General features: G+C 48.7%; 1 protein-coding gene across 1 annotated transcript in view; it reads left to right on the plus strand.

The window, feature by feature from the left end:
- The window catches only part of LOC138533009 (IgGFc-binding protein-like), a 330908-nt gene that overhangs the window by 133368 nt on the left and 174831 nt on the right, over positions 1–22709 (plus strand). The window contains exons 6-7 of the mRNA XM_069641116.1: positions 10654–11221; positions 19442–20037. Of these exons, the coding sequence (XP_069497217.1) occupies positions 10654–11221; positions 19442–20037 (1164 nt within the window). The remainder of the gene's footprint in view (positions 1–10653; positions 11222–19441; positions 20038–22709) is intronic.

The following is a 22709-nucleotide window of genomic DNA, read 5'->3' on the forward strand; positions in this document are numbered from 1 at the left end:
TTTTAAATGCAGTTTTCCATTCATCCCCGACCTTGATTCTAACCAGATGATAGGCTCCACGTAAATCAAGCTTGGTGAAAATCTGAGCAGTGTGGAGGGTCTCCAGGATACTGCGAATCAACGGCAATGGATATCGATCCTTAGTAGTAATATCGTTCAATTGCCGGTAGTCAACACAAGGTCTCAAGGTTCCTTCCTTCTTCTTAACGAAAAACAAAGGGAATCCTGCGGGTGACTTTGAAGGTGCTATGTATCCCTCACTTAAGCATTCTGACAGATAGTCCTGTAATACTTGTCTCTCGTTCAGAGTCAGAGAATACAGCTTTCCGTGTGGAATCTCAAAGCCTGGCAACAATTCAATGGCACAATCAAAAGAACGATGTGGGGGTAAAGGTATGTCCCCTGGCTCAGAAAACACACGTTCAAAATCGGCATACACTTGTGGAACATGAGAAATGGAACAAAGACCAGACCCTTTGCCAAGGGATTCCAAAGTAGTCGAAGCGGTCTGAATCTGAGCTGGCAAGCCGCAATTCTGAGAGCAAAAAGCGGAGGAAAACGACAGAGTATGAGTCCTCCAATTGATGAATGGATTGTGATGTTGAAGCCAGGGTAATCCCAAAACCACTCTGTATGTAGGTGACTTAATGACATCCAAGGGAATATTCTCCAGGTGTTCGGCAATCCGAAGCGCAAGACCCACTGTGTGCAGACGGACGGGTCCGGAAGACAAAGGAGTCATATTGATGACTTCCACAGGTAGGGCAGCATCTCTGGAAAGGAGTGGTATCTTGTTGATGGTAGCGAAAGCTTCATCGATGTAATTACCTGAGGCTCCACTATCCAGCAACCCGTATACTTCCAGGACCTTGTCTGGCAATTGTAGTTGAATCTTCAAGGTCAGTAAAACGGCTGGTTGCATGGGATGAAGCACTGAACAAGATGAGGAAAGGACTGAAAAAGGAATGAGACCTGCGTTGCCCTTCCATTACACAACAGGTCCTCTAGTTTTCTGCCTTCTTCTTCTGGGGGCGCAAAGGACATGTGCCCAGGTAATGCCCAGAGGCCCCACAATAAAGGCACAGACGTAACATCCTTCTTCATCTCCTCTCCTCCTCCGACAAAGGACCTCTCATAGCCCCTAATTGCATCGGCTCTGTTCCAGAATCCGTGGAACCCAACGATCCGGCAGGGGCACTGGTCATTCTGGAAGTAAACCTCTCAGAACAACGTCTTTCCATTCTTTGTTCCGCTAACCTTTGGTCGATCCGGAGCACCTGTTCAATAAGGCGTTGAAGGGTCTCTGGCTCAGGGATATGAAGCAACTCATCCTTATATTCTTCTCTCAGGCCTCGGTGGAACAGAGTCTTCTGTGTGATATCTGGCCATTGTGAATCGGTTGCCAATTGACGGAAACGACTGATGTATGTTATCAAATCAGCGTTTCCTTGTTTCAAATCCATCAATTAATTCTGCGCTGCAGATGCCAGATTGGGTGTCTGAAAACTTCCAGGAAAGCTTTCTCAAAGGATGCAAAATCGTTCAAAATGGGACTATTGGTAGCTACCAAAGGTGTTGCCCAGGCCAGAGCATTCCCAGTTAAATTCCCCAGAATGTACCCGATCTTGGACTTGTCGTTGCTGAAATAAGTTGATCTGAAGAGAAAATGGATTCGACAATGATTACAAAATTCCGCCACTCGTCGCGGATCGCCGTCAAATTTAATTGGAGATGTTTGTGCTAATGAACCTTCCGATTGCGGGGCACTCATTGCCCCCTGTGTTACCATTTGGCGTAACACTTGATTCTCCTGGTGTAGTGCTGTCATCTCGGCTCTGAGACTCTGTAACTCGGTTCGTATTGCTTGATCGTCCTCCATCTCCAAATCTGAAGGCAGGCGTCTCAATCTGTTATGGTGTTTATCACAAGAAACTCGAGTACCTGTTGGTTTGGTTGTAGATCTTGATGTGGCAGCCAGACTGACAACTGTCTCCAGACGGACGTATGACGCGAGGAACCGACCCTTCCACCACTCAAAATGGTACTGGGTGAAAGATGGACCGACTCCCAATGTCACAGGGTGCTCTCTCCTGATTAGCGTGATGTCAGGACAGTGCAAGCACTGACAGGAGAGGCAGATGTTCAGTGTAGTTGAATGTCCGATGAGGTTGATTGCCGGAGTGGGATATTCAGCAGAGCAAGTCCAGGAAACAACAGAACTGATGCTGGGAATGGTTGTTGTTCCAACAAAGACCAAGGTAACGTAGCTGAAGAGGTAAGGTCAGGCCAAGGAAGGCAGCCAGAGGAGGTTCCAAGGGGTACAGGCTGACAAGCAAGAGGGCGAGGAACTGACACAGGAAGAGGGGAAACCGGCAGGAGGGAAAACACACAGGATAGGAGAACCCTAGGAGAGCCCAAGAGCAAGACCCAAGGGAACTGAGGAAGGGGAACCCCGGGGGGAAGGCCAAGGAGGGAGACCAGGGAACCCCACAAGGTACCAGCAAGGAAGACAACCAGGACAACAACCAGGACCCAAGCAAGAACAAGGCAAGGAACAGGAAACTGAGCAGGATGCTCGGGAGTCGAGCGAACAACGCGATAAACAAACCGCGTTGAGACACAACTAACCCGTGCTCTTGACTCCTCTTATGGGCCGTCAGTAACCGAGAGGCTTGAGGCGCAAGTCGCCTCGTTGCCTGGTACTGACGAGCCCAAAACAAGGCTTGGAACGCAAGCTACAGCAGTAGCGAGGGCCCAGTCTACTGCACATGCTCGGAGCCGGGAGCATGGTCGTCCGCTCATGCGCAGAGACACACCAGCTCGGACCCCCAATACTCTCCCGGCAGCAGACCCCCAGGTGCAAAAGCACGGATAGAGCCGCCAAGAGGGAGCGGAGCGGACTGGCATAGAGGATCCCGGTCTCCAGGTAAGTGGTAATTGCCTGGACGCCTCGGATACGGAGGCTGTGCTTGCCACTGCAAGTAATCTGAGCTGGGCAAGAAATGTGTATGAGGAAGGCTACGTTGCTGAACAGTGCTATGGGGTAAAGACATCTTTCTGCACAAGCTGCTGTTGTCTGTATAATGTTGACATATTTTTATTTGGTTTTACGTTAAAGCACTGATTATGTAATTTTAGTGGAGTAATTATAAGCTAAGGGATTGTGACAATGTAACTACGTGTTTTTGAACTTTTCTGTGAACTGCTTTTATGACTATGTTGTCGAAATAAAGCAATAAAAGTCATATATATATATGGGACTCCTTAGTCAATTGTATATTTTCCAGCAGCTATTCAAACCACATAAAGTATTAGACTAAGTACATGTTTTGTCACCAGGGGCACCTTATTAGTGCAAAGTGTTATTCCAGCAACTAAAATAGAGAAGGTCTCTACTTCTGATTACCTTAGGATTCGTTTTCAGTAAATTGGCCAATGACATCAGCAAACTGAAAAAGTGGTGTAACTTTGAACCGAAGAGCAAGAGCCACTCTGCAATTCCCTAACGTTTATGGTGATGCCGTCGTATCTGCTTTGCGAGAAACAAAATGCAAACCTGTTTGGATGAATTGTATGGAAATGGCCTATACGGTTTTGATAGACTGAGAAAACTATCTGTTATTGAAAATTGTTTTATTGAACGTTTGCTCTCGCTACTAAACCTGACACTGACAGTACTGATGCTCCAAGAAGTGGGCAATTGGCGACATTGAGTATGAATATAAATTAAACCCATCATGTTCTAGATTAGGATTTGGTCTACCCCATCATTGATGAAATATAGGCAAGCCCATCTTGATGTATTTAATTCTCATGGATTTGTAAATATACCATGGATATTTAATTTTAAGTTTGTTTAACAAATCAGTGGTTGCAAGACATGCATCAACATACGTAAGAGATTACTAAACTTGCCTACCACCAATGGGTGAAAGATAGTGTATTGTCACAATGCTATGGCAAGGAATTAGTTTTGGTATACCAGAATGTTATAATTTTCAAATGTTTCAAAGAAAATCTTTTTCAAGTATAATTCTTTCGAAGGGATTGTGTCCTCCGACGTATTCCTTATCTTAGATATATAAATCCTTCAGCTTTGCTGGCCTCGGAAAATTTTTTCGCCAGAGGGCGCTGCGCGTCGATGATCGCCGAGTCGATGACCCTCGACGGCCTCCGTGCCGACGTCGACGTCATCCTGCCTATAAAGGCCGCGCGCAGCGTCCGTTGCTCAGTTCCGTTTTTCCGCGCTTCGTTGTGCCTCGGAACACCGTTGCTCAGTTCTCGTCAAGATAACGTATATAATAACTACTATTTACCTCGATATCGATGGCATCCTCCTCCGACCCGACGACCCCTCGGTCCGGTTTCAAAAAGTGCCGAGACTGCGGGAAGAAAATGTCGTTGACGGACCCTCACAGGGTCTGTTTGTGGTGTCTGGGAATCACGCACCAGAGTTCGGAGTGTGAGGAATGCCTTTCCATGACGGCGAAAGCCTTGAAGGAGCGTAGGGGGAAGCTCGAGAGAGGTAGGTCAACTTTAACTTCCTCGAAAGCTTCTTCGGTAGAGTCGAGACGTTCGTCTCCTCACCATAAAAAACACTCTCGATCTAGATCACGAAGTGGCTCCCACCACTCGTCGACATCGAGACACTCGAAGAAGAGACGTAGGAGATCCCCTTCGTCATCTTCGTCGAGTTCTCCTGAGAGAGTTCATTGCCCCACAAAACGCAGCTCGCAAGCTGAGTGGGAGGAATTCAGGAAAAAGATGCTAAGCGTCTTCGAGAAAGCGGCCTCGTCCCCCTCGAAGACAGCTGAGGGTGATACCCCGGGTAAAAAACCCAAAAAATCTAAACGCCGCGAGTCGCAGTACCCGGCGGAAAAGTCAACCCGAAAGCGCCTCGAGCCATCGGGAGATAAAGCATCATCGACGCCATCGTCGAAAACTCCTTCGAAACAGAGGTCGGCGCCATCGACGCCGTTGTCGAAGGATTCATCGGCGCATCAGTCGATCGAGTCGACGCCGACGTCGACGCCGATATCGACGCCGGTGAAGGAAAGAACCACGGCTACTCCACAGCCAACGGTTAGACAAAAGACCTCCGACTCGACGCCGAGAACGTCGACGTCGTTCTCGAGCAGGACTCCGATCCTTTCGAGTTCTTCGAGGCCTAGTACACATTTCTCGACGCTTTTCACGGCGCCTTCGAGTACTTTCACGTCGGTGTCGACGACATCGACGTTTTCAAGGCCTGTGATGATGGCTCCTTCTGCATTGGAAATGGGGTTTATACCATTCCAAAAACCAATGTATCCCCCTTTAACCTCGATTTTTGAGGAAAGGGAGGATTCAGACCAAGATATTGATTTACAGAGGACCACATCACCAGAGCCAGAGACTTTCGCCTCTGAGGAAGGAAGATTAAAAAATCTTCAGGATGCACTTCAGGAAGCTAGTGGCTTGGACACTTCTCCTGAAGCAGAATTTATCAAACCAGACCCAGGAGAACATGCGGAGACTCCATATAGAGCTCTGATGTCTAGAATCATAGAATTTATGGGTTGGTCTGCACCTTCTCCTGCCTTTCAGCAGGATGACCTCACTGACATACTGGACAAGGGCCCACAGGAGGATCCTGTGGTTCCATTTCACTCTGCTCTACAGAGAAGGATTTTGACAAACTGGGAAACGCCAGAAATTATCCCGGCAGTAAATAAAAAACTGTCAACAAAATACAGGGTGGCTAGTTCTGACCCTGAATATTTGTCAAAACACCCTACTCCTGAGAGCTTGGTTGTACAGGCTGCAACCTCATCAGGCAGCACATCTGCATACCCCACTGCTCCGCAGGATAGGGATGACAAAAAGTATGATGCCATGGCTAAGAAGGTTTTTTCTGCCTGTAGCATGGCGTTAAAGTCTATTAACGCGACCTGTACGCTCGCTAGGTTCAGCCACACCCTTTGGGAGTGCGCTTCATCAGCGGCTGACTGCCTCCAAGAAGGAGAGGAAAGGGACGCATTTTTAAACATCATCAGGGATGGTAAAGATGCGATGTGCGAGACCCTACAAACTGGCCTAGATTCTGCTGACAGTATCAGCAGGGCCATGGCGGCAAGTACCACAATCCGCAGGCATGCGTGGTTGAGGAAGTCTGGTTTTGCCTCTGACGTGCAGACCAGGCTTTTGAATATGCCCTTTGACGGTTCTACCCTCTTTGGAAAGAAGGCGGATGACAGTTTGGAGAAACTGCAAACGTCCAAGGCAGCAGCCAAGTCATTGGGAGCTGCTATCCGTCAGAATACCTTTCGTCCTTCGGGATCATCGTGGAGAGGACGGTCCTTTCGTTACTATTCCTCATATGGAAGGGGCAGGGGACGACCGGCTCAAAGAGGCCAAGGAAGATTTACCCGTGGTGGACGGGGTAGGGGAAAGAAAGCCGCACCCGCAGGAGCAGGAGCCACTTTACCTTCGGCAACTGCATCAGCCGCTTCAAAACCACTCTGAGGTCTCCCCTCACAGAACACCAGTAGGGGGCAGGTTAACTCACCATCTGACGGAATGGCAGGCTATTACGTCAGATGCTTGGGCTCTGGAGACAGTGGCCCAAGGTTACTGCCTGCCCTTCCTACATATCCCTCAGAGTCATCCACCGGGGAACAACCCTTTGAAGCTTCCAGATCCGCTCCTCTTGCAGGAGGTTTTAGACCTGCTAGAGAAAGGTGCCATAGAACTGGTACCTGTAGCGGAAAGGAACAAGGGTTGGTACTCCCCCTACTTCATAATACCGAAGAAGGACGGAGGACTGAGACCCATCTTAGACTTACGGGAATTGAACAAATTCCTCCGAAAGGACAAGTTCAAGATGGTGACTCTCTCTCAGATCCTTCAGGCCCTCCAGCTTCAGGACTGGTTGGTATCTCTAGACCTCCAGGACGCTTATTTCCATGTGCCGATCCATCCCAGGCACAGGAGATACCTGAGGTTCGCAATTGGCAGCTCTCATTATCAATTTCGAGTTCTGCCATTTGGGCTAACCTCCGCCCCGAGGGTCTTTACCAAGCTAATGTCGGTTGTGGCTGCAAGTCTAAGGAGGGAAGGGATTCATGTCTACCCTTACCTAGACGATTGGTTGATCAGAGCTGTATCTTCGGAACAGGCTCAGAGACAACTAGATTATGTTTGCCACTTCCTTCACAAGCTGGGCTTCTCCCTCAATTTAAAGAAGTCACAGATGATACCATCACAGAGACTCCAATTCATTGGAGCAGTCCTGGACACTTCCCTGGGAAAAGCCTTGCCACCAGAGGTGAGGGCTCGAGATATTCTGCAGATGGTCATCAGATTTCAGAATGCCCAATATCTCCCAGCCTACGACTTTCTGAGGTTGCTAGGCCTCATGGCATCCTGCATATTCCTCGTGCCGGAGGCTCGCCTGAGAATGAGATCCCTCCAGTGGGCACTGAGAACTCAGTGGTCACAGTTCTCAGGAAGGATGACAGATCTCCTTCGGATCCCGGTCAAAGTAGCCCGAGACCTTCAGTGGTGGGCCTGTCGGGAGAACATCCTGAAAGGAGAAATGTTTTGGCAACCATGGCCGGAGATAACAGTAGTCACGGATGCCTCACTCACGGGGTGGGGAGCTCACGCCAACGACTTGACCATCAGCGGTCGTTGGTCTCCATCGGAGTCCAGACTACATATCAACCTGTTGGAGCTGAGAGCCATCAGACTAGCGCTGAAGGCTTTTCTGCCGTCTGTACGGGGAAGAAACGTCCTAATAATGACGGACAATACAGTGGCCATGCACTACCTCAACAAAAGAGGAGGCGTAGGCTCACTACCACTGTGCAGAGAGGCGATGCAGCTCTGGTTTTGGGCAATTCAGGAAGGAATCTCTCTATCGGCAATTCACCTAGCCGGAGAGAAGAACTTGACAGCGGACGCTCTGAGCAGGCAGAGCACAGTCTCTCACGAGTGGGAGATAGCTCAGGAAGTCCTTCAAGAGATCTTCGCCCTTTGGGGAACCCCTCAAGTGGATCTGTTCGCCACCAGTATCAACAGGAAGTGCGACAGATTTTGCTCAAGGGAATTTCCCCCGAGAGGAGCTCTAGGAGATGCGTTCGTAGTGGACTGGGAGTTCCCACTTCTGTACGCGTTCCCTCCGGTCCCTGTCATTCCTCAAATGATCAGGAGGTTGAGAAGGTTTCGGAAGACCATGATCCTAATTGCCCCGGATTGGGCCAGGAGAACGTGGTACCCGGACCTTCTAGACATGTCCATCTGCCCTCCAATTCGACTGCCATACAGAGAGGATCTTCTCTCGCAGAAGGAAGGTCAGGTTCTCCATCCAGCCATCAAGACCCTCAACCTTCACGCTTGGTGTCTGAAAGGTTGAGGTACAAGGATTGGGACCTTCCGGATGATGTTATGGAGGTGTTGCTTTCGGCCAGAAGGCCGGCAACTAAAACTCTATACCGCTGCCGTTGGAACAAATTTTGCAGCTGGTGCAGAGAAAAGAATATTGAACCCTTTTCTTGTGGTACACCTATGGTGTTGTCATTCTTACTTTACCTGGCTAATTCAGGCCTACAGGTTGGCACAATTAAGGGCTATCTCGCAGCGCTATCAATCTTTAAGCGCACTGCAGAGGAGCCTTCATACTTCAAAATTCCATTGGTAATACAATACCTAAAAGGATTAACTAATGTTTATCCCCCGAAACCTTTTCAAGTTCCCTTATGGGATTTAAACCTAATTTTAAACTTCCTAAAGGGTGCCCCTTTTGAACCACTACACTCTTGTTCATTGAAGCTTCTCACCCTCAAAACTGTTTTGCTAATAGCATTGACATCTGCTAGAAGGGTTAGCGAGTTGCAAGCCTTATCGTGTAAACCTCCACATACAATCTTTTACAAGGACAAAGTTGTTCTTCAGGTGAAGCCTAACTTCCTCCCGAAGGTAGTCTCGGAGTTTCACATCACTCAGAAGATTATATTACCTTCTTTCTACCCTCCTCCTCATCCGGGGAAGGAGGAAGAGAGACTGCACAGGCTGGACCCTAAGCGAGCCTTGAGCTTCTATATCAGCAGATTGGCTAAGATCAGACAAGCAGACCAACTCTTTGTAGGTTATGCAGGACATAAGTTGGGCCTTCCAATAACAAAACAAACCATCTCCAGATGGATTATTTTAGCCATTCTGGAGTGCTACAAATTGGCAGGAAAGGAGCCTCCTCAAAATCTAAGGGCTCATTCTACCAGGGGTATCGCAACATCCTCAGCCCTTCAAAGAGGGGTGCCAATTCGAGATATATGTGCGGCTGCCACATGGTCGTCCGCACATACATTTACCAAATTCTATAGCCTGGATTCCTCCTCTAGTCAAGAAACTAGATTCGGCAAGGCTGTGTTACACTCTGTCCATTCTGGAAGGGTAACATAACTTTTATTACTCCCGCCTCCAGTCACAATACCACTGCTATGGGAGTCTATCTAAGATAAGGAATACGTCGGAGGACACAATCCCTTCGAAGAACTAGTTACTCTTACCTTGTAACGTTCTTTCGATGGGATGTTCCTCCGACGTATTCCTTATCGACCCTCCCATCCATCCCCGCAGTATGACTTCCTGTGGGTTTGCAGCCTATGCTCCTTCAAGGTGATTAGTCTAATCCAAAAACATTACTGGGGACTACAAAACGGAACTGAGCAACGGACGCTGCGCGCGGCCTTTATAGGCAGGATGACGTCGACGTCGGCACGGAGGCCGTCGAGGGTCATCGACTCGGCGATCATCGACGCGCAGCGCCCTCTGGCGAAAAAATTTTCCGAGGCCAGCAAAGCTGAAGGATTTATATATCTAAGATAAGGAATACGTCGGAGGAACATCCCATCGAAAGAACGTTACAAGGTAAGAGTAACTAGTTCTTCTGCTAAAAGTCCACTTTTTAAAATGATGAATCTACTTGCTGGTTACACATCTTCTTACACATCTTACACATCTTCTTACACCCAGTCAATTTCTGAAACTAGTAGCCATTGTATGATTGCAAAAGAAAGTGCTGCTCTCCATCCCAATTTTTGAATGGCCCCAATAATGATGGATTAACTGTATTTTAGGATGTACAGGACTCCATCGAGTTCAGGAAGCCTTCCATTTGTATCGCCTCAATAGTAGACTTTGTGTGGAATTGGCCACAGTAAGCTACTTAAGAACATACTAGGCCAAAAGGAGAAGTGACAGCTTTGCTTAGTTATTGTCATCTTTGTATGAAAATTAATTTGATTTTTAAATCACATGCTCATTTGGATTGGGTTCAACATTCTGTTCTAAAGGTGTACTATTTTTAACATATGTATGATTGTAAGATTGTACTTTAACTTTTTATGATACCTGATGTTATGTGATTTTGAGGGCTCAAGGGAAATTTAGATTATTTTGCTTTTGGGTAGGGTAGAGACGAACCTCATCTGAAATTTACTTCTGTTTTTATCTCGAATCCAGTCCCATTAGAAATGAACACGTTACTTTGAACTGTTCAGATTGTGTTTGCACCATTGCAACCTCCCTCAGAAGCACAAGATACCCAAAAAGCGAAATACAGGAGAAACATTTGAATGAATAATTTAAATTTATATCTATTTTTTTTTTTAGGTCGATGGGATTTTCGTTGGCCTGCCTTTCTTTTTCCAGATCAGCAAGATCAGGGCCTCTATCAGCGGGTTTAATGGTGTCGTCAGGACGGATTTCGGTCTTATGTTAGCATATGACTGGAACAGCATAGTGGTGGTGACCCTGCCCGGCACATACAGTGGTTCCGTTTGTGGTCTCTGCGGCAACTTCAATGGCAAGGCCGGTGATGATCTGACCTTGAGTGATGGAAGCATAACAAGCAATGCTGTGACCTTTGGGAACCAATGGAAGGTAGCTGATGTCCCGGGATGCACCGCGGAGTGCACAGGAACATGCCCCTTCTGCACTGATGCGCAAGCACAGCCGTACAAACTCGATGATTACTGTGGAATCATTATCAAAACCACTGGGCCATTCAGTAGATGCCAGGCAACCATTGACCCCCTGCCCTTCTTCACTGACTGTGTTTTTGACACCTGCCTGTACATGGGTCACCAGATTGCCCTTTGTGATGCTATTACTGCCTATGTGTCTGCGTGCCAAGCTGCAGGCATACAAATACTCGACTGGAGACAAGTAACATTCTGTGGTAAGTTTCTCTTGTTTATTTATGTAGGGATGAGATATTATGTAGACATGTTAGTTGTATAGGGAAGACATTTTTTCACCTTAAGACTAGTTCTGTCCATGGGTTTACACGCTTGATTTTCTTTTATTTAAAAAACGGTACATGATGCACCCTGCATAAAAAGTCATTGGCAAAAGAAAGCAATTAAGTGCCATGTATTTTTGGTTGACAGCAATCTGGCGGAGGGTAGCCTCCCAATAGAATAATTCAATCGCCTGGTTCTAATGTTCAGTCCAGAGATTTTAGCACATTGGGCCTCATTACGAGTCAGGCGTTACGGTGTTTACGGCGCAGTAAACGGCGCCGACCCTTAACACCTGATTACAAGGTCCCTTAGCGCCATGGTGAGTTTAACGCCTGCTTTTTGCAGGTGTTAAAATTCATGGCGCTAAGGGACCTTGGCGATAATTACGGCACCGTAATTTACAGTGGCGTAATTATCTCCTTCCCCACTCCCATTATGCCCTATGGGGAAAAATGGGAATGGGGAAGGGTAAAATGGGAAATGGGGATTTACCGCCCCACTCTCCTTGGAATGGGGCGGTAAATCCGCCATCCACCATGGTGTAAACATAGTTTACACCATGGTGGATGGCGGATAGTTTACACCATGGTGGTAAGGGTACGACCCAGGCGGTAATTTACCGCCTGGGTCGTAATGAGGCCCATTGTCTCTATGTCTCTCTCCTTCTCTCTCAACCTCTGTCCCTCCCTGCCTTTGTATCTTTCTCTCTCTCTCTGTCGTTCTGTGTTTCTCTGTCTCACTCTATGCCTCTGTCTGTCTGTATAGGGTTTAGAGTCACCTTGCCAAGTGAACATTTTCCCGTGGCATCCCATCCACTTCCCACTGTATGAACAAACAAAAAAACTCAGCTTTCGTGAGGAAGAAGGGCTGCATTCTTTTGCAGAATCGCTATTACCAACAACACAGAAATAAATAGTGTAATTGTACTAACATTGTAAAATGGCTGCTTTTTTAAATGTTACAACGTTTGTTTCTTATTAGTACCCCAGCGAGAGAAAATCAGAATGCAGCAAGCATTCTGATTGGCTCTCGCCAGATCTCGACCGGGCCGGGAATCCCTCCGTCGGGATTCCACGGCCTTTGTCCCCAGCGGGGGGGGGGGGCGTGGCAGCCCCTCAGCCAATGAGGAGGCTCGAAGCGGGGCCATCCCCGCTCCGAGCCTCCCCGCGGCTGAGAGGCTGCCTTTGCCCCCTGCCGGGGACTCGGGTAAGTCTTTTTTTTCCCCTCCCTCCCCTCCGTTCCACCCGCCCCCCCCAACTTACCTTCTTGATCCTGCGTCCCCGTCGGGGAACGAGGGAAGCCTCCAGCCGTGTGGAGAATTGGGGTGCGGCCATCCCCGCTCTGTGCCTCCACTTCAACGGTGCTGAATGCAGCGGCTCGAATGGTGGCCCCATGAGCCTGGTCAGCATCACATTGAGTTCCCACGCCGGGGCCAGGGCCTTCACCGGCAGGAACGATCGGAACAGTCCTTTCATGAACTCCTTCACCAGGCGATGGGACCACAGAGATAATCGCCCCGGAGTTCTGGTGTAGCGGGAGATAGCTGCCAGATGGATCTTGATGTAGGCATGAGCCAGCCCCGCCTTGGCCAGCGATAGCAAGTACGGCAGCACTTGAGGGGCCTAATCCGCAGAGGGTTAATCTTCTGTGCGCGGCACCAGACAGAGAACCTCTTCCATTTGTGTCCATAGCACTTGAGAGTCGAGGACGCACTGGCCGTTGCAAGCACCTCCTTGCAGTCTGCCGGGATATCTTACCCTCTGAACTCTAGTGCTGCAGGAGCCAGGCATGGAGGTTCAGTGACCCCGGGTCGTGGTGGAGGATGGTGCCTCCTTCTCTGGCGAGAAGATCCACGTCTATCGGCAGTTTGACTGGGGGGTTCGCTGACATGTCCAGAAGGTCTGGGAACCAAATCTGCCTCGGCCACGCTGGTGCGACGAGGATCATCCTGCACCTGGACCGTCTGAGTTGACTGATGAGTCGCAGTAGCAACGTCAACGGTGGGAACGCATACAGGAACAGGCCGTCCCAGGGGAATGAGAAGGCATCGCCCATGCTCCCCGGCCTGGGAAACCTGCTGGTGAACCTTCGGCACTTAGTATTCATCGCCGTCGCGAATAGGTCGATCTGGGGATTGCACCATCGTTGGAATAGGAGATCCAATTGATTCTGCCGCAGCCCCCACTCGTGGCACGAGTGCAGCTCCCTGCTGAGTGAGTCGGCAATGGTGTTCTTAATTCCTGCCAGATGGAAAGGTACCAGAAACATCCCTTGGGCAACGGCCCAGTGCCACAGATCCTGCGCTTCCTTGGATAGGGCTGGGGATCTGGTGCCCCCATGCTTCCGGATGTAGAACATTGTGGTGGTGTTGCCAGTGAAGACCCTCACCACCTTGCCCTTGAGGGATGGAAGGAATGACCTGAGGGCCCAGAACACGACTTCGAGCTCCAGGACATTGATGTGTAGTGACCTCTCCTCAGGGAGCCAAAGGCCTCTTGCGTGAAGGTCTCCAGTGTGCGCTCCCCATCCCTCCAGGGAGGCATCCGTCGTCACCGTCTCCTGATGTGCCGGAGTCTGGAAGTCCATGCCTGCCGCAAGATGTGCGCAGGTACCCCACCACTGGATCGCTTGGCAGAAAGTCTCGTTGAGTGAGATCCTGTCTTCGAAGCTTCCCGCCACTTGCATCCAACGGGCGCCAAGGAACTCTTGCAGTGGTCGCATCCAAAGCCTGCATAGGTGCACGAGGTAGATGCACGAGGACATCATGCCGAGTAGGGACTTGATGGACCTCACCCTGGCCGCGACCATGGTCAACAGCCATTTATACGTTGCCCAGGATGGCCTTCGTCCTTTCCTCCGATGGTGCAGCCAATCGCGCCACTGTCTCGAGTCTGGATCCCAGGAACAGGGCGACTTGCGACGGTACCAAGTGGGATTTCGGGAAGTTGATCAAGAATCCCAGATCCGTGAGCAGTTGGCCGGTCTTCACTGTGTGATCGACGGTGAGTTCCCTTGACTTTGCTCGGATGAGCCAATCGTCCAAGTAGGGGTAGATGTGGATCCCGTGCAGGCGCAGCCGCGCTGCCACTGGTGCCAGGCACTTGGTGAACACCCTGGACGAATGGCCTTGAACTGATAGTGCCGCCCCTGGACCACGAATCGTAGGAATTTGTGATGTCCCTTTAGAATGGGATGTGGAAGTAGGCATCCTCCAAGTCCAGCGACGATAGGAAATCGCCTTCCTCCAGCTGTCCCAGCACGTGCTGGAGGGTGACCATGCGGAATTTCTGAGACTTGATGTACTTGTTTATAAAACAAAGGTGCAGGATGGGTTGTCAACCGCCGGTCTTCTTCCGGACAAGGAAGTTCCGCGAGTATACTCCGGAGCCCCGGAGCCTTTTTGGGACGAGTTCCATGGCTCCTTTTCTTAGCATTGCTCGTACCTCCAGAAGTAGTTGCGGGACGTGATTTTCCTTCCTGGCCACGGGTGGTATACGGGGGCACCTTCTCTGTAATTCCAGAGTGTGCCCGCGGACCAGGGCATCCAGCACCCAACGGTCGGTGGAGATGGACTCCCACACGCTGATGAATTTCGCCAGCTCGCCTCCCACCGGGGTACTCGGGTGGGGGCCCGAGGCCACAGCCGGTTCAGTCCTGTTTTGTCACGGCCTTGTCGTCTTGGCCTCCTTGGTGACAACGACGCAATCCTCCTGTCTTACCGCATCCTCTGTAGGCTTCCTGCGATGAGGAGCGGGCCGCTTGGCGGGCACCTAGCTTGCCTCCGGAGTTCCGAAAGGACGGCCGTCGTTGTTGAAGAACACCCAAGGCCCGAGCCGTCTCAGTGTCCGTCTTGATGGCCTGCAGCGACTCGTCCACTGTCTTGCCTAACAGGTTGTTTCCATCAAAGGGCATGTCCAGAACCCTGGTCTGCACGTCCTGGCGGAAGTCAGTGGCCCTGAGCCAACCACGCCAGTGAAGGCAAACGCTGTTGCCCATCTGACGAAAGCCAGTGTCGGTGATGTCCGTGGCCACCATAATGTTGTGGTCCAAAGCCACCTCGCCTTCCTGTAGCATCTCCAGGGCCTCAGCGTCTTGTCGTCCGGGAGGAAATCAAGCAGGGGAGCGATCTTGAACCACAGCTTCCTATCGTAGCGTGCCACGATCGCGAGGGCCTTGCCGCTTTAATCGTCGTCGCCGCCGACGAGATGACCCGTCGTCCCATGGCGTCCAGCTTCTTCCCCTCATCGTCTGACGGGGACATTGAAGTTGAAGCCGTCGCCCCCAGCGCTTTCTTCTTGGCCGCCGCGGATATCACTGAATCGGGGACGGCTGTGCCCTGAGGCACATAGGGGCGGATTCCGGGACCCGGTACTTCTCATACCTGTCTCTCTTAGCAGGAGCTATGGACGGGTTTTTTCAGGAGCACCAGCCCTTCGTCCCAGATGTTGTCCATTAGTGGGACTGCGAGGACAGTTTTCCTCTTGGCCTCCCGCTGTTGGTATAGGATGCCCTCCTTCTTCTGTTCTTCAGGGCAGAGCTGGAAGAGCTCAGATGCCCTGGCGATCATGGCATGGAAGGAGCCAATTTCGTCGGGGGGAGGCCCGAGCTGGTGGTGATGGGAGGTCCATTCCGTCGTCACCACCGTCGTCATCCGTCCCCATCGTCCCCATCTCCATTCCAGTCTCATCCCTCGGTGGAGGGGAAGGAGGTGAAGGCTGAGAAGGCTGTGAAGGCTGAAAAGGAGGAGGGGGATGACATTTTTTCCCCTCTTCCCCTCTGCTGGATCGTCTGCTGGGGGTAAGGGCAAACTTGTCTTTATCTCCATACACAAGGCCTGAATAGCCATCAAGATCGCTCCTGAGTTGTCTTGTGGCACAGGCACTGGTTGCGATGGGAGCGACGGTTGGGGAGGAGGATCCTCCATCTCCTCCACGGCCTGCGGCTCCTCATCGGCACCACTGTCGCTTTCTTCGTCCGCCTCGTCGGGATCCCTCCCGCAGGACCGGACCTCCTCAAACTTCTTATCCAGGATCTTTGCGACACCAGCCAGCTCATCTTCAGAGGTGGTATCTTTGTCTGTAATGGCTACCGGGACCCCCCCTCTTTCTCTCCCTGGGGTTTCACGGGGGTCTTATGGATAGGCTGAAAAGAGGATTCCCTCAGTAGTGGCAGGGGAACTCCAGGCCCGGAGGTCGTCTCCACTGGGATAGCCTCAGCAGGCTTCACCAGGGCTGCCGCGACTCCCTCGATTGAGGCCTGAGCTGGGTGAATCAGGGCTTTCGCGACTCTGGGCGCGCCTGAGTCCTTCACCTTGGGGGCAGGGTTGCTGCCTCGCTCCCCGTCGGCTTCCGCCGTCGGGATCGGCCGGGACTTCTCCCAAAGCTTACCCGGGTACTCCAACTTCCTTTTCCCCGAGGCAAAGCGTTGGCTCGTGGTTGATGGCATCAGTGACATCGCGCCCTGCCTGGCAGCCAGAGAGCCCGACCCATTGGCGCTCCCGGTGCCCATGGACTCGCAGTGCTTTGCCTTCTGTTGGGCCCCCACAGCCGGAGCGCCCTCAGATGTCTTAGAAGACCACTCAGACTTCTTCCTCTTCTCACCTGCTGCTGGGCTCTTACCCTCCAGCCAGTTGGTGAGTCGAGAACGACGATCCTTCATTTTCCGTTCAGACATATTCTTACAAAACGCACTGTCCTTCTCCGCGTGCGATTTGTTGTCATGAAGGCAGTAGAGGCACCGAGAGTGCTCATCCTCCTTGAAGACATTTTGTAATCCACAACCAGGGCAGCTACTGAAAAGCTTGGATCCGGGCGTCGTATTTCCTTTGTTCTGGGCCATGTCCACGCGGGGTAGGCCTCAAAGATCTTCCGGAATCCTCCAAGAAGCGAAACTCGATGAAAACTCACCCTTGAGGGGCGTAGAAAACTTTGAAACGGGTCCCCGTTGATCGGAAGTAGAATCGGTAGAACTTGAGGCTCGATTGACCGAAAAATTAGAGTAAACTCCTTGAAAAAATAACAAAACGCAGTAAAAGCTCGAGAGCTATAGCACGAGGACTCCCAACACTTGAACGTGCAGTAAAAATCTGAAGATGGCTGCCAGAGGAGGGGCTTAGGTAGAGGGCAGACATTGGCTGGGGGCAGTGTGACCCAGGACCAGTGATTGGTTATTAGGAGAAAGGCAGTTCAGAAACGAAACGGAAACTGATTTTTTTTTACTGAGGATTCCCAGCCTGACGACTGGGACTATTCATGAGCATGTGAATCCATGCCAGACCCATGCTGGAGAACAACAGTTACATGTAAGTAACTTGTTCCCTCCATTCCATATGCCATAAAGATATTGCCAGTCACAGAGGAGTCCCGTGACCAAATAGAGGAATGAGGATGAAAGCTGTGTTACTTTATAAGGTCACGGAACACTGACACGATGTACAATACAAAAGGGTGTATTTTCGTCCTTATAATACACAGTGACAGACACAGCCTAATGGAAACACGACAAAGGAATACAGAGAAGGAATATATGTGGAGAGTAGAGTAGAGGCAAACAGGGGCACTGTAGCCAAGTGAAGGAGCGCAGGGAGATACAAGAAGAGGCAAATCATGGAAAAGACCTAGAATGGCTGTAGAGCCACTAGGAGTATGATCACAGATGAAATGGTCTTGGAGTGGGTTCACAAGTAAAAGAAACCACATAAAACACCTACTGCAGGTGCTAGATGCGGGTTGCATTTGACACAGGAGGTATGCCCTATCACCACCTCTACGTGCAGAACAGTCACACATGGCATTCCGAAAAGCAGTGAAAATGTTGCTCTTCATCTAATCACTTCTCCCCCACATCCTTTTATATTGCTAGCTAGGCCACAACATATGTAGTCTGCTGTACAGAAAGTATAAATGTATAACCTGCTACCCTCACATGTGTAACTAAGGTCCTCACAAGTAATAGCACCTTGATGCCAACAGACTATTTGCGTGCTATAACAATTTAAAAATAAATAATAAATATATTATGTGGCATTCCAGGATGAAAAGGACACTCTGGACAAATGCTATTGAGGGGATGGGTTTCATTGGGGTTCACCGCCACAGTACCTGAGGCAAGATGATAAACAACAAAGAATGCCATGCATGCATGTAGTGAGAGAAGGTGAGGGAGACGTCATCATTGAGAATGGGCTGCAGTTGCCAAGGTGCCCATGGGCGTAATTTTAGGGAGGGCAATGGCGTTTGTCCCACCAACTTTTGTGGCACACCATTTTGTCCCAGTCATTTGGCAGGGGCCACTTTCCTTTAGATGACATGACCCCTAAACATTTTCAGAAAACATACTCCACTAATTAGGTGGGTGCATTATGCCCACACCAGCTTGTGTAAAGTCTGTTTGGCAACCCAAGTTTACAGACATTCACATTTATAATTAAAATGTGCTTCAATGCGTTCGAATGGCAAGCAATAGGATGGACTTGGAGTGTGACAGGGCGCGTAGATTTGTATAAAGAGACACAAAGGAAAGGGGTACACATGTGCATTGTTGAGTTTAATACATTGTGGGAGACAACTGCTATCTGCAGGGCATGCAGCTGGGTAAGTTGTCTTTCTGCAATATGAGTTCTTGCACTTCTATGTAAAAAGGAATTTTTGATAATCGTCTTTGTGAAACAGGTCTCCTGAATTTGTTTGGAAGCTTGTTTCTTTTTTCTCTGATGGCAACCCCTGCTACTCACTTTGATCCTCTGCTTTCCACCTGCTACCTGTTGTCCTTCCTTAAAGTTACATTTTATTTAACTTTTCACAGTGTTCATTTGCTTTATAATGTTTTTTTTATTGTCCTCATTCAATCAATCTTGTTGACAAGGAGGGTCTTTAAATAGTCCTTTTTAGCAGTTACCATTCCTGGTAAAGATCCACATTTCTTTTCTTGTGATGGTCACTGCCACCTTCCACTTTCAGCTACCTAAAAATGCCTTTGCAATTTGCATTAGATGCAACGCATGCCTCGAGAACAGCAGGTAAGACTGTAGCACGCCAGCACCATCACCTTGGTTCAAAGATACAGGTCAATTGATCTCTTGAGTACATGGCTCAGGAAATTTCCAAATGCAAAATATAAATATTGATGTCACATTGATTTGATTTAATCTTTTTTAGCACCCGTGTGCCCACAGAACAGCCACTACGAGCTGTGTGGAGTCGGCTGTCCCACTACCTGTTACAATCCTGCATCGACAGCCAACTGCTCCTTGCCCTGCAGGGAAGGATGCTACTGTGACAGCGGCTTCGTCCTGAGCGGAGAAGAGTGTATCGCCTTAAAAGATTGCGGCTGTGTGTACAAAGAGCTGTATTATAAGCAAGGCCAGTCATTCTACTCTGACATTTTGTGCCAAGAGAGGTGTCAATGTGGAATCAGCGGAGCCGTGACATGCCAGAAGGCTACGTGTGGTGTTAATACAGAATGCAAAGTGGTGGACGGTGTCCAAGGATGCCATCCTGTTGGCTACGGCATATGTAGAGCATATGGCGATCCACACTACACCACATTTGATGGTCAACATTTTAATTTCATGGGGACCTGTGTCTATCAGCTAGTCGGCGTCACTCCTGGTAACCCGAGCCTTGTTCCATTCAACGTCACAGTGCAGAACAACAACCGAGGCAACAAAGCAGTCTCCTATACAAAGATGGTGAATGTTGAGGTTTACGGCCTGACACTGAGTATGAGCAAGGATGCTCCCCGGAAGATCAAGGTATGGGCATGTATGTGATGTGCTTTCAAGGGTATGGGAGACATCAGCCAGAGAAGAGTGTTCAAATGCAACATAGTGCTGGGGTTCTGTGGGTTCGCATAAGCTTATTTTATCTTGGTTCACTAATTTCCTGTTGAAGGCATATAAACGAATGATGTAAACAGCATTCCATGTCTTCCAGTTAGCTTTCTTTCCATGGACCTGGGTGGAAGATCAAAGAAACATTTTATAGAGAGGTAATAAATAAAGGGTTCTATGTTTGCTTTTCCCCATTTAATCGTGTGCACTTTGTTTGTGGCACGTTTCCTTGATGTGACTTTGACTTTTCGTTTTTAAATGGGGGGGTCCGCCGAAACCACCACTTTAGCCCACATCCCCAACCACCATCGCAAACCACCTCCACCTCCTGCCCACACACATTAGCATATACCAAAACAATTAATTTGTTCAAAGTGTAATCGGGGGGGGGTGGAAGCGTGCACACGATTAAACTGATGGGGAAAAGCAAACGTATCACGTATTGAATGTCTAAGATTGAGAGGTAGTGCATATAATACTTCCAGGATAAAGGCTGTGAAAAGGAAATGGAGGCCTTGGCCTGAGGGAGTGATCTGTTTCATGGGGTTCGTAATGCAAAAATGTATGCATCAAAAAAAGGCCAGTAAGATTCCAGCTACAAATACAGGCACGGTACACGAGTAGACAGCAGTCTATATGGTCACAGGAGGTTTAAAGATAATTAACCAAACAATGGGATATCCCTATTCCCTTGAAAGGTGTTTTACTTAACACAAAGTATTAAGTACTTCAGGGAAATGTATGCCAAAGGAGATTTTGTCCAAGATGAAAAAATCCTTCATTTTGTGGGAGTTTGTTGTGATCATAAAATCAATTATTTTGCAACACCAGATGATCCTGCTTGCAGTACTTGCCCGTATCCAAGTGATTGATGGTCAATGATGAACCCTCAATTCCTCAAAAACAGTAAAGAAATGTCTTTCTCCAGTGTGATTGCCCCGCAAAGAACATTGTTCTGTTTTGTGCCAACTTGCCTACTTTGTTTTACTGCATGTTTGTGTATTTCGGTTATGGAATTGGAGTTCACGATCAGTAGAATTGCTTTGGGGAAGCTTCACAGATCCCCTTCACGGGTATTCCCGCCCGTCTTCTGCAGGGGCTTGCCAACTGGTCTCCAACTCCCAAGAACTTCAACACTCGTGTTCACTAAGACTGACAGACAACCTGCAACCTATCCCTTTTAAACATTGCAACATCAGATTTGATTTACAAGAACACCCTTGATCCAAACAAGCGCCATAGTGCCCGTATCCCATCCGCCACACTATATGCATAATATTAGCGGGTGCACTTGATCATCAAGTCTCCCACTTTAGAACCCAGAAAAGTGGTCAAAGGAATCTTGCAATGGATTGGGTAGAAACATTGGAATGTAATGACATTTTTTAAAATGTTATCTGTATACGTCTTGGTTTAGTTATTTAGAAACCTTTTAACCAACCATCATAAATACATTTAAACATTAATGCATTAGTATAATTTAATGTAATAGACTGAGAGATGTAAACTCCACCAAGCCAATGTCTGTGGTGCAAACATTTCAAATATGGCACCGTAGGATGCTCTGATGATGCCCGTTTCTCGTTCTGATTTTCAGCTTCTATCTAAAGAAAAAATAATTAAGTGTACTTAGCATCTCTGTTGCTGAATCTACCGAGGGAGAGATTTCCACAGCCCTCTATTGAGGGGTGTGAAACCATCGAACCCAATGGCCTATCAGTGCTCCAAACAAAAGGTATACTGGACAACTCTGGAGTGGTAAATGTGACAGAGCATTCAGGAGTCACTCAATGGATGCGAGAAAGGATGGTGTTGAAGTAGAGTTAGTCTCCACATTTACCCCCCCAAAAAATACTCCAGATTGGAAAACTGAAAAATGCACACTTTTAATAAAATCCCAAATTGAATATCTATCAGGTCACATTATTATTTGGGTAAACCATGACAAAGAGTAAAACACAGTGGGCTCATTAGAACAAAAAGTATTAAGACCCAATATATACTAATATTAGTCTAACCTCCCATAATGTGTTCCAATGGGATCCATAGTGGCAAAAATAGATGGAAGTTAATTGGTGTCCATTATCAGATGTGCAGCTATGCGCGTGGCATACAAAAGTCTTACTAGCCTCCTGGTAAGTAGTGTTAGAGAGGGCTCTCAGAGAAAACTGTCTTAAGTATCAATTTCACCAATAGGGGAATAATGGATATGAGATGACCATCTATACGGACAGATATGTTACTATGCCTAATAGAGAGTAAAAGACACTTACAGTTGAGTAAGAGCAGACGTCCTTAATGTTGCGTCCTTAATGTTGGTAGATATTCGAGAGCAGTTAGGGGATTCTTCAGCTGTGGAAATCAAATGAAGGAAAGGCTGCTGTATTATGCAGAATTATGAAGCAAATCCCAAGTAAGGACAGGGGAGAATCTACAGGACATGAAGTCGTTGTGACCCTATATAGATACATAGACCACTGATCAAATATGTTCAAGACATGAATGCCAACAGCCTACCTATGCAATGGGGTAGAGGGTATTCTTTCGATTGGTGAAGCCGCTTGTCATACTATGCTGCAATTAATGAAATATAG

This window comes from Ambystoma mexicanum, chromosome 1p, assembly GCF_040938575.1.
Source record: "Ambystoma mexicanum isolate Mex_15411 chromosome 1p, UKY_AmexF1_1, whole genome shotgun sequence".
Lineage (NCBI taxonomy): Eukaryota > Metazoa > Chordata > Amphibia > Caudata > Ambystomatidae > Ambystoma > Ambystoma mexicanum.